This window comes from Pituophis catenifer, unplaced genomic scaffold, assembly GCF_029215685.1.
Source record: "Pituophis catenifer annectens isolate HBS135680 unplaced genomic scaffold, rPitCat1.0.hap2 SCAF_2, whole genome shotgun sequence".
NCBI lineage: Eukaryota > Metazoa > Chordata > Lepidosauria > Squamata > Colubridae > Pituophis > Pituophis catenifer.
The window spans coordinates 42762789-42779561 of NW_027256882.1; the positions used below are offsets into that span (position 1 = coordinate 42762789).

Sequence of the window (16773 nt, forward strand, 5' to 3'; positions counted from 1 at the left end):
CACTGGGTATAGAAAGAACCTGGGAATTTTAAAGGTGGATGTTTCAACCCAGACCTGTTTCAAAAGACCTCCAACCCTGATGGTGTCCCGTTTCTTCACCCACAAGTGACAAAGACACCTTAACATTTCTGATCAAGCTGAGATGCTTCCTGAAGGTCCTTCGGCGGACTCGTTTTGTAATGCAACTCCAAATGTTTTTTAAGGGACCATTTGCTGATGTAACTTTTATCGCACACTGCACATTTATACGGCCTCTCCCCGGTGTGGGTTCTCTGGTGGTACCGAAGAATGGTGCTTGTGGTCACCCTTCGGCCACAATAAGAGCAGCAGAATGGCTTTTCCCCTTTGTGGGTCTTCTGATGCTTATCGAGCGAGTATTTCGTCTTCAAGTATTTCCCGCATTCACCACACTGATGAGGCCTCTGATCCGAATGGGTTACCTGATGCTTCTCCAGGTCTTTAGCGCTGCGGAAACTTTTCTCACATCTTGGGCACGGATAAGGTCTCTCGGGAAAGTGGACTTTCTGATGTCTTGTAAGGGAATATTTATCTCTAAAGGACTTCCCACAATTAGGGCAAGTATATTTTTTTTCCTGTGGGACCATTCCTTGTTGACCAGCACCGGGCAATTTACCCAGGAAACACCAATCAGCTGGCTCTTTATTGGCACGGTTTCCCAAGTGGCCGAAGGAGACGTCCCCATTTTCAGAGGACACTGGGGGACCTTCCTCCGTTTGGATCCCCTGTCCCGTGTACAACGAACCGTTGGTCCACTGCTGGAGCTCTCCTTTTATAGGCCTGTCTTGACCTTTAACCCCCAATCCAACGCTCCTGAAAGTTTGACTGTCCGACTGTTTAATCGCATTTTCTTCTACACGGGTGCTTTGATGCTCAGGGAGGAGCGAGCTGCTCGTATTCTCAGAGCCTTCCGGAGGTTTTCGTTCCTTGTGGAATTCCTGACATTGAGAGTGGACCGAATTGGCAAGCTGTTTGTCCACACTGTCATCGCTACCGCCAGCTTGATCTTTGACTAAGTTGTCCCCGGTCTCATTCCTGCCAAGCAAGCTATCCGGATCCTCTTTCACGTGCATCTCCTGATGCCTCCAAAGGGAATATTTCGTCCCAAAGGCTTTCCTGCAAGTAGGGCATTGATAGGACCTGGTCTCGGTGTGGATGCGCTTGTGCCTGCTGAGGGAGTAACTGGTTCGAAAGGCTTTCCAGCAGAAAGAGCACTTATAAACCTGCCCTTCTATGTGTATTTCCCGATGGTGGGTGAGGTTGTACCTGTAGGCAAAAGCTTTCCCGCAGATGTTGCAGATGTACGGCTTGCCTTCCTTGTGCAGCTGCTGATGTCGGCGGAGGGCCGACGGGGTCCTGAAGGCCTTCGTGCAGAAAGAGCACTTATGCTGGTAGAGCTGGTCTTCCAGGTGGATTTCTTGATGATGAGCGAGGGTGTACCGGTAGACGAACGCCTTCCCGCAGATGGTGCATTTATAAGGCTTGCCTTTGATGTGGATTTGATGGTGTCGACCAAGGGTGCTTTTCGTTTTGAACGCCTTCCCGCAGAAGGTGCATTTGTGCTGAAGGGTCTGTTCCCTGCTACGGGCTTTCGGAAAGTCCAGGAAGAACCAGCTGTAGGCGGCATCCTTCCCCTTGTGAGCGTTCCTTCTGTACCGGCATTCCACGTGGATTCGTTGGTGCCTTCGGAGGTTATAATGAGTCGAATAGTCTCGCCTGCAGCCTCGGCACTGGTAGCGGCTTTTCTTCTCCGGCTGGCCAACGGGCAGCGTTTTCCCCCCAAGGCCTTCCCAATCCGAGACATTTTGAGAAGATGGTGCCTTTTGGTGGCTTCTCAGGTGGTTATCAAAATCTTGGCTGTCTCTAAAGTTTTCCCCACATTCAGGGCACACCTGAAGCTTCTTTTCCTGGTCTGCCTTGGGCTGAGAAGCCAGCAGCGAATTTTTGCAAACGGGCTTCCCACAGTCGAAGCAAGTGTTATCTTGCATTTCCACGTGAGTGATCTGGTTTTTAGTGAGTGGACCATCTTCCTTGGGGACCTTTCCTTCGCCGTTTGGCTGCTGCCTCACGCACACACTCTGATGATTAAGAAAAGCCTTCTCCTGCTTGTAAGACTTCCCACAGTGACCACAGGTAAGGGGACGTCCCACCCCACCTTTTCCTTCGTACGCCGCACCAGGCAGAATTTCAGGGTTCAGATGAAGTCTCTTGTGATTGATCGGGGACGATTTTTCCTTGCAGCTGTTTTCACTGCCCAGACTCGGAAAGCAATGGCTCTTGCCGTGATTCTTTGCTTGGTGCTTCACGAGGTCCTTCTCCTTCATAAAGCCTTTTCCACAGACGGGGCACTTGAAGACATGGTCCCCTGAGTGAGTGGTCATAAGATGCTTCACAAGGTACCTGGTTTCGGCGAAGCTTTCCTCACAGGCAGGGCACGGATGCGTCTTTTCACTGCCGTGCATCTTGTGATGCTCCGTCAGAAAAGCTTTCGTGGCAAAGGTCTGCCCACACTCGCAACATTCCCAACGTTTCTTTCCTGAGCGGGGTCGTTTCTTATGCATGCTCTCTTTATGTAAAACCAGGCTGGTTTTCGCAAGGAAGCATTTGCCACAGATGGAGCACCTAAAAGGTTTATCTCCGCTGTGGACTTTGAAATGCCTGAGGAGGGACGATCTCCTGCCAAAGTTTTTCCCACATACGGTGCATTCATTCTGGCTCTCTTCGGTATTCATTCCTTGCCGGCTATTACTGCCAGCAACAAGGCCTTTCTTTTTTCCATCAGCACAATTGACTCTGGGTCGAGAGTCCTGCAGGCGGCCGTGCTGAATCTTGCAAGCTTTCCCCTGCCGCTGGGCACTCTCCCATTGGCCTAGCAAAGCAGCACGAGGTTTCGCGATTCGCTGATTCTCCCACGGAACACTCTCCTCCTCTTCCTTCTCGCTTGCAACGTCATCGTCTGCTGGGAGAAAAACAGAAAAGGGTGTTTCCAGACAGGCAGTAGAGATGCCACCCGTGATGGACTCTCCATTTAGGGTGGAGAGTGGAGTTAAGAGGTTGGCTAGCTTGGTGGCGCAGTGGTTACAATGCAGTATTGCAGGCTAATTCTGCTGACTGCTAAGCAGTTCGATTCTCACCGATTGAAGGTTGACTCAGCCTTCCGAGGTTGGTAAAATGAGGACCCAGATTGCTTGGGGGCAATATGCTGACTCTGTAAACTGCTTAGAGGGCTTTAAAGCACTGTAAAGCAGTATATAAGTCTAAGTGCTATTGCTATTGGAATCCCTGCAGGGGATGAAGTGACGGAGACCTGACACCCCCCCCCTCCCCCCCCGGGCAAAATCTCTGAAAGCCTTATCTGGCTGTTCCCAAGGGAGTGCAGTTAGTCTGACAAAATTGAAAGTGCAAAGAACCAGAACAACACGGCGAGCCGATCGGTTCTTTTACTGCAACTTCCCTATTTACAGACAATCCTCGGTTTACAACCACATTTGAGCCCAAAATCTCTGTTAAGTGAGTTTTGCCTCACTTTGCCACCTTTCTTGCCACAATTGTTAAGTAATCATTGCAGTGGTTAAGTTAGTAACACGGCTGTAAAGCGAATTTGGCTTCCCCACTGACGTTGCTTGTTCGAAAGCCGCAAGAGGAATCATGTGACTCTGGGACACTGCAACCGTCATAAGTACATGCCAGTTGCCAACCGTCCGAATTTTGATCACGGGACCATGGGGATGCTCTAACAGTTGTAAGTGTGAAAAACGGTCATCCGTTACTTTTTTCAGTGCTGTTGTAATTTTGGTCACTAAACAAACTGTTGTTAAGTTAAGAACTGCCTATGTAAGAATCTTGTCAGACTACTGCATGCACTTGGGATTCTTCCTTTCTTCCTTCCCTGCAGGGATACCAAGCTAACCAGCCTCTCAACTTCAAGCACCACACCACCCCATTCTGGAGATTTCACCACACAACCTAAACCATGGATTGGGACACATTCCAGATTGTAAAATGAAATCAGGTTTTGGCTTTGAATTTAGAAAAAAAATGAGCCAGCTCAGACTAGGAGTGTCAAACTCAAGGCCCAGGGCCTGTGTCCGGCCTGTGGAGTGCTTAGATCTGGCCCGCGGGGCCGCCCTGGAAACAGCGAAGGACTGTCCCTCATTGCCTCTGCCAGTGAAAACAGAGCTCCGGAGGGCTGCGTGAGGCCCTCCCAAGCTGTTTTTACTGGCAGAAGGTTGCAGGAGGCCGTCACAGCCGAAAACAGAGTTTGGGAGCCTGTTCCCGCTGGCAGAGCACTCAGGCCAAAACAGGCACCCCACCCCACCGACACGAGTGACATCTAGCTGGCTATGCCCACCCCAGCCCCCCAAGGTCCAACACAACTCTGATGCAGCCCTCAGTGAAATTGAGTTTTAACACTCCTGAGCTAGACAAAATTAAGGTTCATGCTGTGGGAATTATTCTGGTTTTATAACAGCCACATTCCAGGTTATTCAGCCATATCAATCCTGATGCTTAAAGACATGCAATTTTAGACTGATTTAATAGATGTCTAGCTTCCAAAAACGAAAAGGGAAAACAAATGAACTGGATCTTAGTTCCTAAAGTTGAGTAATATTTATTAGATTTTTATCCAGTTGTCAGGTTTCAATGCTATCTCAAAATAAATGAACTTCCAAACTGCCCATCTTTAAGGAAATTTTCTCTTTATTCGAGGACAGCAACCGGACCCTGGCTCTTTGCGGTCAATACTGACCTTTGCCCCCCAATCCCTCCCTTTCCGATCCCCAATTCTCTGCTTCTCATTGGCTATCTTCCAAGTCACTCTCCTGATTCCTTTTCCCGTCAGTTCACAGGAATGTTTCCCCCCTCCTCATCTCCAAGGAGACCGAATCTTCAAAGGGATTTAGCAGGCAAAAGTTCAAGCTTCATCCTCCCTTTTCTATGTCAGCGCTGAGACGCTGACACCAGTCTTTAACAAGGCAGCAAATATAGCTAACACTCTTTCCTCCTCTTTTACCCACAACAACCCTGTGAGGTGGGTTGGGCTGAGTGTGTGTGACTGGCCCAAAGTCACCTAGCCTTTTTTTAAGGCTAAGTCATGACCAGAACTTACCATCTTTCTAGTTTCTAGGCCTTTAACAACTGTAAAAATATCAACTTACAAACCATTCATTCAGTGATCATTCAAAGTAACAACAGCACTGAAAAGTGACTTATCACCATTTTCACATTCACCACCATTGCAGGATCCCCAATGTCAATTTTGTGACTTCCTGACAAGCAAAGCCCGATTCACATAACGACGTTATCAACAACTGCAGTGATTCAACTGTGGCAAGAAAGGTTGTAAAATGAGGCAAAACTCTTAACTGTCTTGCTTAGGAATGGAAATTTTCAGTTCAATTGTGGTCGGAAGTCAAGGACTTTCTGCAATATCTATCACCACCTTCATGTTTAAGGTAGGGATCTATAGATGAAGCCATTTCTGAGGACAGCACCTGTCTGAAGCTATAAAGGTGACCCCACGTGGATGCCAAGATTTAGGGGCAACCCTGACCTGAACTCGATGAATCTGAAGTGGGAACGCTCACGGGACTCCGGTAGGAATTCCACCAGTTTCCTGATTCTGGCCATTTCTTCAGGGCTTCTTTAACCAGCTTTTGATCAGCGCCATTGCTGGAGCTCTGAAGACCTTCCTGTCCTCGTTTCAGATGTGCCAGGAGTTCAGATTTTTGAAGCTGAAGAGGAGAAGCTGGAAGAGAGAGAAAGAGAGAGAGCAAAGAAGCAGGTGAGCGAAGAATATATTTTTCTGCTGCAGAAAAGTTATAAACAAGCAGGGGCTTTCATGCAAGCAAGAGGAAAAGATGGCAATGGAAGCATCATTTTTTACACTATTTGCTTCATATCAGGGAGCATGATGGCTCAACAGTTAAAGACACCGAGCTTGTCAGCTGGAAAGCTGACACCCTTGGTTTGAGACCTGAGCGCCACACGACCGTTCCTTGCTCCAGCTCCTGTCCATCTAGCAGTTCAAAAGCATGCAAATGCGAGTAGATAAATAGGTACCACTTTGGTAGGAAAGTAACAACGTTGTGTGTGCCTTTGGCATATAGCCATGCTGGCCACATGACCAAGGAAAGTGTCTTCAGACAACGCTGGCTCCCTCTGTCAAGAAACAGAAATTACCGATAGGGAAACTTTTATCTTTGCTTTGTATCTTACCTTTTCTCCACCTCTAAAGAGTTCAAGGCAATACACAGGGCACAGCACTTCATGTTCATCTTTACAACAATCCTATCTTGAGTCACTATCTCAGTGAACTTCCATGGAAAAATAAAAACTTGAACCTGCCCTTCCTGCATCCCAGCCCAGCTCCCTGCACTTCCCACAATGTCTCCTACCAATCCATGGTAGCTTATCTAGGAATCGGGGCAAAAGAATGCTTCTATTTCTCTCTGGCCAACATGGAAGAAGACAAACCCTGAAAGATATACTGTACATACCCATAGGTCAGGGGTGAAATGCTCCCAGTTCAGACTGGATGACCCGATCCGGTAGCGATGGTGGCGGGTGGTTCAGAGAACCGGTAGCAAAAATCCCTGCCCCCTCCCCCACCATGCCCAGCTGAGCCGCACGATCATCAGAGGCTTTTTTTTTTTTTTTTCACTTTTCAAAGCATTTTTCTACAACCTCTTCCGACGAAAAAATGCTTTTAAAAGTTAAAAAAAGAAAAGCCTCTGATGATTACGCAGCTCAGCTGGGATCGTCAGAGGCTTTTCAAAGCATTAGAAAAAATGCTTTGAAAAATTAAAAAAAAAAAAAAGTTGGCCACGCCCACCCAGTCATATTACCCTCCCCCCACCAAGCCACGCCCACAGAACCGGTAGTAACAAATTTTACATTTCACCCCTGCCACAGGTGTATATACATCAAAAAGAAAAACTCCAATTAATGTTACCCACCAAAACAAGTTTAAGAACGTAAATCTTCCCTTTCTATTATTTTCTTACATGCAAATGATTGCATATTTTCAAAACTCAACCAATCAACTCACAGAAGGCCCTCGATTATATTGGAATGCCAATTACTCCCCCCCCCCAATATAGATAGTCCTCACCTTATGGCCACAATTAAGCCCAACATTTGTTGCTCAGCTAAGATAGTTGTTAAGTGAATTTTACCCCATTTTACCAAGTTGTTAAGTGAATCACTGCAGTTGTTAAAAGTTAGTAAGATGGCTGTTACATGAATCTGGCTTTCCCATTGGCTTTGTTTGTCAGAAGGCCACAAAAGGGGATCACATGACCCTGGGGACACTACAACCGTCATAAATACATGCCAGTTGCAAGCGTCTGGATTTTGATCATGTGACCATAGGGAGGCTGTAACAGTTGTGTGAAAAACAGTCATGTTACTTTTTTTCAACACCATTGTAACTTTGAATGGTCACTACACAAACTGTGGTAAGTCAAGGTATGCGCTGAGCTGCATTACACATTCCAGGCAATTATACAACTAAGTTGGCTAGAATGTATTTAACTACTGATAATTCAAAAATTTTGGTATATAGTAATAGCATACTAGTGACCTTTTTGCCATTGCGTGCCAAAAGTGGGGAGAGTGTGGTGGGGTCACACGCATACGTGCCCACATCCATAATTCTATGCGTCCCGCCCCGCCCCCGCTTTTGGCATGTGATGGCATGGTGGGCCCGGTTTTTGCTCTCCCCAGGCTCCAAAGCCTTTCTAGGAGCCTGGGGAGGGCAAAAACGCCCCCCCCCCCTCCAGGCCCTCCGGAGGCCAGAAACAGTGTTTCCTGACTTCTGGTGGGCCCAGAAGGCCTGAAAATCAGCTGGCTGGCACACGCATGTGTGCCGGAGCTGAGCTCGCGTGCCCAGCGATATGGCTCCGCGTGCCATCTGTGGCACCCATGCCATAGGTTCGCCATCACGGGCATACTACATGATTTGCCAAGAACCTCTGAGACTAATCCAAAAGGAATTCAAAGTGGTATCCATATTTTTATGCTTTAAATTACTAGCAGTCTTTTTAATGACTTAACAGTCCTGAAATCACTTTATTATGTTATGGGATTTTGTGTGTGTGTGTTTGCTGCTTTTATCAAATAAATTTCAATTATTCTTAATTTAAATTCTTTTTCAATTTCAGTAGAATTTATGGTGACATATTTCATGCCATATTTTGGTATTGTTTTAATTGTGTCATCATATACCGTGTTTCCTCGAAAATAGGACCCTGTCTTATTTATTTATTTTTTGAACTCTGGAATAAGCGCTTGGCCTTATTGCCATGCGCTCAAAAGCCCAATTGGGCTTATTATCAGGGGATGTCTTATTTCGGGGGAAACAGGGTAATACTGTTTTATCAGTAGGAGAACAATTGTTCTGCAATATTATTTATTATTACATACAAATATAAATTAATCCAAATACTACAGGTGGTCCTCCATTTATGACAAATCTCTTAGCAATTGTTTGAAGATACCACAGACATCTCTGGGGGTACTTACAACCCAGTTCCAAAATTGCAACAGCTAGGGATCAGGGCCATATTACCGGATTTTGGGCACTTGGCAATCAGTCATTTTGCAGCCTCTTATAATCATGTGACTGTGTTTTATGATGTTTTTATCGAAAACTGGCATTTACTTCTAGGTTTTGGCAAAACAATTGGTTTAACAACCACCACAAAAAGGTCATAAAATCAGGGCAGTCACATGGGTGACCTGTTTTACGGCTGTCACAACCTATGACCAGGCTGCATTACAGTCATATGTCAAGGACTACTTATAATACTCACATGTATTAGTGAAAAAGACACCAGTGACTTCTGCTAAGATATGAGCAAATGTTGTACACAAATTCAGCATTAGCTGTATGGATGCCATAGATTAAACTGCTTAGATTTAATCAATTTAAAACAATGAATTGCTTAATTGGACTCATAATTAGTTGGGATTTTGTTTAAAAAAAAACAAGCATTATAAATGTTTACTTATTCATCAAAGGAATTCAGTCATAGATGGGGCAATTCTTTCTCATAAGGTCTTATGTTTGTAACTTTTTAAAAAATATAACATGGAGGGAGAGGCTAAAAAAATCCATTTAGATTAAGTTCCTAAATCTGAAAGTACATTTTTCAAACAGATAAACACATTTTTTAGGAAGACAAAGTAATTGGGTTTGCACCAGAGGTGGGTTTCAGCAGGTTCTGACCAGTTCTGGAGAACCGGTAGCGGAGATTTTGAGTAGTTCGGAGAACCGGTAGTAAAAATTCTGACTGGCTCCGCTCCCATCTGTTCTCTGCCTCCCAAGTCCCAGCTGATTGGGAGGAAATGGGGATTTTGCAGTAACTTTCCCCTGGAGTGGGGTGGGAATGGAGATTTTACAGTATCCTTCCCCTGCCACACCCACCAAGCCACACCCACAGAACTGGTAGTAAAAAATTTTGAAACCCACCACTGTTTTTTATTTTTATTTTATTTTATTTTGAATTTATATACCGCCCTTCTCCCTGAGGACTCAATTGCTGTTTTGCACAGCAATCAAGTCAAAATGATTTCTTAAAATGTATTTTATTTTGGCCTTGGCATTTTATGCCAACCTGGCAACTGTAGCTTAAATACCATGCCTTAGGCTTAATGATAACAGCAGTTATAGTTCATTAAATAAATGTGATTTATCTCAATATTTGAATCTGACTATTACCTATTTCTAACTCTTTGCTTCTACATACCTTGAGAGTTAGATTAATTGAATATCATAAAGTTTATTTTTTGGTCAAATTACTTGAGGTAAACATATTCCCCAATTAAATTTAACTCTGATGGTTTTATGCGCAACCTCTATGGTTTTCTTGGTAAGGTATTCAAATGCAATCAGGACAAACCCAGTTTATATTTATGGTGCTACAAACCACAAAAAGAACAGGTAAGAAGCCATCTCACCTCTGAAGATGGTGTTATAACTTTCTTGCATCACTTCTCTGTAGAGTCTTTCTTGATCAGAGCCTAAGAGATCCTGCTGGATCTAAATAAATGACAGGAAAAAAAATCTCATCATTTGCAAACGTCTAGAGCTCCTTCAAGGGAAGGTCATCTTCCCTTTAGCCATTCACCCAACATCGCTCCGTATATCTTCACCTATTGGTTGAAAATACATCACAACTCTAGTAAACTGACCCATCTAATAGAATATTGAAAGACAACTACTAATCTTCCTGAGAAACAGCAATAAAAAAAATGAACATCTACGATTTCTCCAGTGACGCCATTTTAATCTTAGATCAAGCTAGATCGCTACTAAGGTAAAGCATCTTACCGTATTTCCCCGAAAATAAGACTTATTTTCTTTTGACCAGGTGGAGAAGCGCGACACGTGTCTTACCTGACTTCCAGTTCCTGCCATGCCCAGCGAGAGGGGGAGAAGAGACGGCAAGGGGAGCCCCGTCTCTCTCCATGCGTCTCGCTTCTCCACCGTCCCACCACTCCCCACCTGCCACACCCCCTTGCCGGCAGAGATCAGCAAGCCAGAATCGGGGAGCTGAACACGCTGCCGCCGCCCGGGACAAAAAGAACATGAGAAATGGGCTCTCTCACAGCGCCTCCTCTCTCTCTTCTTCTCCCAAGTGGCAGCAATGCGTCCGGCTCACTGAATCTGGCCTGCTGATCTCGGGTGGCAGCGACTCTGACCTGATCCTCGCCGGCAATGTTGTGGGCAAGAACCGGCCACACCGATCCCGCTTCATTGCTGTGCACAGTCCACACCGGCCACTGGTCCGGCACCAGTCCCCCTCCCCCCAGTCCCAGGTCGACAGGGCTAGGGTTGGCAAGAGTTTTTTTGCGGCCGCTTCTTGCGGCCGCCACTAAGAGAAGGGGCGGGCAAGCTAGGGTTTGTGGGAGCAGTCTCCATGAGGCTGTTCTGCGTGGATAGCAAGTGCTTGTGGGGCACATGGGGCATGTTCCCCCTCCCTTTCCCCCCCTTCGGCCTCGCCTCCTCACATCGTGTTGTTTGCGCGGCAGCTGTGCATGCGTCTAAGTATTGGGGGGGCTTATTGGGGGGGGGCTTATTTTAGCACATGCGCTCAAAAGCCCAATTGGGCTTATTATCCAGACAGGTCCTAATTTCAGGGAAACACGTAGATATAGAAGGTCAAACAGAAATTGCTGCTTCCTCTCACAATACAATTGTAAATAATCAGATCTTCGTGTCTAAACCAGCCTCATATTTATATCATATCACAACCCCCAAATTTAAAAGAGCCTTATCTTCAGCTTGATTTAATGAAGAGAAATATAGGAAAACCCCATATTATACCTACTACAGTCCCAGTGATATGTCCGTAGAAAAAATAATCATTTTTTATTATGTAATTCGTTTTTTTTTTACAAATAACTCAAGGCAGCAAACATATCCAACACACCTTCCTCCTCCTATTTTCCCCACAACAACCCTGTGAGGTGAGTTGGGCTGAGAGTGTGTGACTGGCCCAGGGTCACCCAGCTGGCATTCATGGCTAAGGTGGGACTTGAACTCATGATCTCCAGTTTCTAACCTAGTACCTAAACCACTAGATCAAATTGGTTTGTTATCATTGTATAAGCCACCCAGGATCACTATAATAGTGAGATTGGTGGTATACAAATTTAATAAATAACACGGTCTATGTTCTTCTGTACTGCAAGTTCTGCAGGGACAGTCACCACTATTTGATTGCCCCTCCTTTATTTGAATTTCCGGGTCACTCCAATAGCTTTTATTTGCACTATGTGTTAAATAATCAAGATAAATTTATTTCTCTAAAAGTAGCACAATTTTGCTACACGCCCCAAAATGGTTGCCAATAGTTCTTGCTGTTAGGGGATAGATTTGTGTTGTTCATTTTATTGACTATATTTTTATTGGTCAGTGACCAAAATTTGCTGTCCATCTGTCTATATTTGTCAAGGATTTACCTGTGCAGAATGTGCCTGGGCCATTTCCTTCTGAAGTATCTTGGCTGTCGTCGCAGGAAAAATATCTGGATGTCAGGAAGAAATAGTGCAGAGCTTTCATAAAAATTGCCTTCTAAACACCAAAGTCCCTCCCGCACTTTTATATACAGTAGGGCCAGTCCTTATCCTGCTTGTTAAATTAAAAAAAAATTAGATAAGAGAATGAGAGAGGCATTATGTTGCTCCAGACTCCTAAATCTGAATCATCATCTCCTTTTAGCGACCCCCATAATCCCTTGCAGGGTGGAGTCAGGACAACTGAAAGGAGCTGAGTGTTTACTGGCCGGATGCCCTTCCTGTCACCTATGTGGAGTCATATTCAGCAGATATATTCTCAACATGCCCAGAGAGAGAAATATCTGCCTCTACCTAGGATCAAACTCACAGCCTCCTAATTGTGAAGCGAGAGCTCCACCTCTAGGCCACAGCACCACTCTAAATCTACATCTGAATCCCCTCAGGAAAATCAGTTTCTTCACCTTTCTTCCTCAAAAGGACAATAATCTGATTATATTGTGACCTCCACCTATTTTGGACTACAACTCTAGCTATCCCACCAACGAACCACCAGTCCTGCAGGAAAAAATGAGAGGGAAAAATGAAACTGGCAGGGTAAGCTACTCTGTACAAACACAGACCAAACCCTACTCCCTTCCAGCACTGATGATATTACCTAGTTGGGTAATGAAACATCTACAAGAAAAGAGATGTAAGAGCCTTGGTAGTACAAGGGTTTAAAGCACCCTGTTATTAAGCTGCTTAAGACCAGCTGCCTGCAATTACTGCAGGGTTCGAATCTCGCCAAGGCTCAAGGTTGACTCAGCCTTCCATCCTTTCTAAGGTAGGTGAAATGAGGACCCAGTTTGTGGGGGCAATAAGCTGACTTTGTATAAATATACAAAAAGGATGAAGGCTATTGCTGAGCACATTGTAAGCCGCCCTGAGTCTTCGGAGAAGGGCGGCATATAAATCAAATTAATAAAAATAAAAACCACCAAGCTTTGAGAGCGACAAGGACCCCACAGTTCAACCCCAAGCTACAGATATTCTCTTCTATTTGAAAAATGAGGAAAATATGTGAAACACACATGAAAAAAGTGATAGTCCTCGATTTAGAACTATTTGTTTAGCGACCATTTGAAGTTACAATAGCATTGAAAACAGTGACTTATGATCGGTTGCAGTATCCCCATGATCACATGTTCAAAATTCAGTCCCCTGGCAACTGACATGTATTTGTGACAGTTGTACTATCCCAAGGTCATGAAATGTGGTACTTGGAACCCTGACACACTATTTGTAACCTTCCCAGACGGGTTCCGTCAAGCAAAGTCAATGGGGGAAGCTAGATTCATTTAATGACCGCATGATTCACTAAACAACTGCAGTAATTTGCTTTACATCGGTGGCAAAAAAGGTTTGCAAAATGGGGCAAAACTCACTTAACTGCCTTACTTAACAACAGAAATAATGGGCTCATTTGTGGTCGAGGCCTACCTCTACACTTAACTCAGTGAGATGGGCCATCTCCAAATTTGATATATAAAATAAATAGATACGCCAGGCTGAGTTCACACTCATTCATCTTTCAGATCCTGCTCAAAGGCCACCTCTACCATTAAACCTGGTTTAATTAAGTCTGTATAGACTGTTTGATGAAGGTGGGTCTTGTGGTTCTACCTATCTGGAGATGATCCAGGGGCAGCCTTTTTAATGGGGAAAATCTAAACAGGTAGTCCTTGACTTACGACCACAATTAAGTCCAAAATTTATGTTGCTAAGCGAGACAGTCGTTTAGTGAGCTTTGCCCAATTTTATGACTTTTCTTGTACATTTGTTAAGTGAATCATTGCAGCTGTTAAGTTAGTAACCCGGTTGTTAAATGACTCTGGCTTCCACATTGACTTTGCTTCTCATAAGGTCGTAAAAGAATTGATCACATGATCCCAGGTCATTGCAACCATCATAAATATGAACCAGTTGCTAAGCATCTGAACTTAGACCATATGACCATGGGGATGCTGCAATGGTCATTAAGTGTGAAAAACAGACATAGGTCACTTTTGTCAGTGCCGTTGTAACGTTGGGTCACTAAATGAACTGTTGTAAATCGAGGATTACCTGTAAATGAAAAGCATGGGAAGCTGTGTTGGTCCATTCAGGAAAAAAATAACAACAAAAATCATGTTTAAGGCCAGCCAAGGTATTTTAGGATAATGGGTAAGTTTTTGACTTAATCTGGATGCTCAGTAAATTAGGAAACAGGAATGGGGAGAAAAAAATTTTTTTTTCCTCATTACTGAAGCCACAAAGGCAGCTGTTCCTCATAAACATCTCTTCTTGGAAGAAATGGACATCCTCCAAGGAAACTGCTTTCATTCATTCTGCAGGTAAAAGGCTACCTTAACAGGTCATAACCTTGGATTGAACACTGCCTCCTGCGCTCACCTACCTCACAGGACTGTTGCAAAGCGAAGGAAACTACCCACCCTTCTTAATCCAATTCATACCCTTGAATCCTTGCTGGCAAAGATGCAGTAAGAACAACAGATATTTATTTAGATTAAAAGTAAGCAGGGGCCTTGTCTACAGTGATCAATGAAGATTTCACTTCAACATGGAGGCAAATTTGCTGGATTTTCTTTAAAAGGGAACAGCCATTCATTCTTTCTGTCCCAGCATTCCTTGGGGCAAACTGCATGGTACTAAACGGGCCCTAATCCAATTATATTTTTATCATTTCCTCCAACACCCCTATTTTCAAGGCTGCAACCCAGATAGAGGCTTTGTGATTTCGGCAGCAAGCCAGATTTTTTATTCCCACCCAGTCTGAGGATAAGAGTCCTGAAGGACTCCCAAAGCTTGCCCCACAATTTTTTAAGATTTTATAATTGGTCTGAATAATAAGCAGACTGGCCATCCATAAGATTTTTTTGGGGGAATAAGTGTGGGTATTTACTGGTCTCTCGTTTTCCTCCCTTCCTCCTTTTTTCCCCTCTTATTCCATTAGCAGAGTTAATACAGGGCTGTCTAAAAACGTAGGCGGATTGCAGACAGAAATCCATGAAATTAAACAATCAAACCCCTTTAAGCAATCAAGGGCATCTCCCCTCCCCCACACCTCCACCTCTGAATCCCAAAGAAAGCTATTAAAATTCAAATGAGAGCCTGGGCTGGAACCCGGAGAGTTCCTCTGAGCGTGTGCAAAGCATTCCGTCCCAACCCCCCCCTAAACACACACACACACACACACACCACCTCCCGCCAATCCGCAACCACAACCCATCTGCACAGATCTGAATGCCGGGGGAGGCGGGGGATAGGATTTCAAACGGAGAGAGAGAGCCCAGGCCTCCATCGAAGCCAATGCAATAAAAAAAGGAGGAGGAGGAGGAGGAAGGGAACCAAGCCATTTTCCTTTTTGGGGGGGTTGGGGGTGGAAACGCCTAATTGATACCCGGGATAATCATTCCACACACAGCACCCCCCACCCCAGGACTAAGCGGTAGAGTGAGGCATATTCTCCCGCAACCCCCCATGCACGAATCCTTGGGTTGAACCCCACCCTCTAAATCCGTCTATTTTTGGAGCCCCAGAAAAGTTGCACCGCCTTTGGTGGGGAGGGGAGGGAGGGAGGCTAACGAAGAGAACTGAAGCAGCTCAGGCTGAAAATGGATCCCCCGCCCGCTTTTTGCAAAAGGCTTTTCTCGGGAAAAAAAAAATCTGCCGCCACCTCGAGCGGAGGGGAGCCACCCCCCACCACCACCTCCTCTCCTCCTCCTCTTCCTCCTCCTCCTCGGACCTTTACCCCGCTGCCTTCCTCGTGCACCCCCACCCACCCCCATTCATTTTTTTTTTTAAATACCTGGAAGCTCCCGCTTTATGAACCGAAGGCAGCCGCGGGGTCCGTCCCCGGGGCTTCAGGGCCCGTTCTCCGCTCGTGCCTCCCCAACGCCCAGGGAAAGACAAAGAAGAGACGGTCGCTCTTACATCCCTTGCAAAACGAGAAATGGCTATCCAGCTCGGAGGAGCGGCGGTGGAAGCAGCCGGATTGCAAACCACAATGGAGTCGGAAGCATCTGAAGTTAAAAGCGCAGCCCCCAACGCGCGGAGGGAGAAAGCCGCTAGCAGCGGCTCCTCCTCCGGGGAGAGGCAGGGACCTCTGCTGGCCGACGCCGGGAACGAGGCGAGCCCCCTCGCCCGCTCTTCTCTCTCTCTCTCATCACGCCTTTCACGCCCTGCGGCGTGGCCTGCCGGATGAACTTGGCGTGAGGCGAAGGGCGCAGGGCTGGCGAAGCGGTCCGGCTCGGCGGGAAAGGAAAGGGGGGGAAAGGAAAAGAAAAAATGGAGGAGAGGAAAGGAAAGAAGGAAGGGGAGGAAAGGAAAGGAATGGAATGGAATTGCAGTGCGCGGCAGAATGGATGGAGATATAAGGGTGGCTTCCACTGGAACGGATTAAAGCCGGCCTGGCCTAATTTTCTCCCCTTTCTTTTAAATTTTTAAATTGAAATTTTAATTTGTTTTAAATTATTGGGATTTTTAATTGTCTTGGGCTAAATTATTTAATTTGGTTTTAATTATGTTTCTAACTTTTGTATTTATGTATTTTATTTTGTGCCTGTTCACCGCCCTGAGTCCTTCGGGAGTAGGGCGGTATATAAATTTAATAAAACAAACAAACAAACAAAGCTCATTTATCCATGTATGAATGGGTGCGATTGTATTTATGCCACCTAGGAGCCTTGG

General features: G+C 45.4%; 1 protein-coding gene across 1 annotated transcript; it reads right to left on the minus strand.

The window, feature by feature from the left end:
• On the minus strand, window positions 1–12022 carry LOC139309435 (zinc finger protein 585A-like). Its single transcript, XM_070933503.1, has 4 exons — window positions 11989–12022; window positions 9982–10063; window positions 5573–5767; window positions 1–2977 (listed from the first exon to the last, which is right to left on the minus strand). Exons 1-4 carry the CDS (start codon window positions 12010–12012, stop codon window positions 120–122), a joined length of 3159 nt encoding a protein of 1052 aa, XP_070789604.1. The 5' UTR covers window positions 12013–12022; the 3' UTR covers window positions 1–119.
• Between the last annotated feature and the right edge of the window lie 4751 nt (window positions 12023–16773).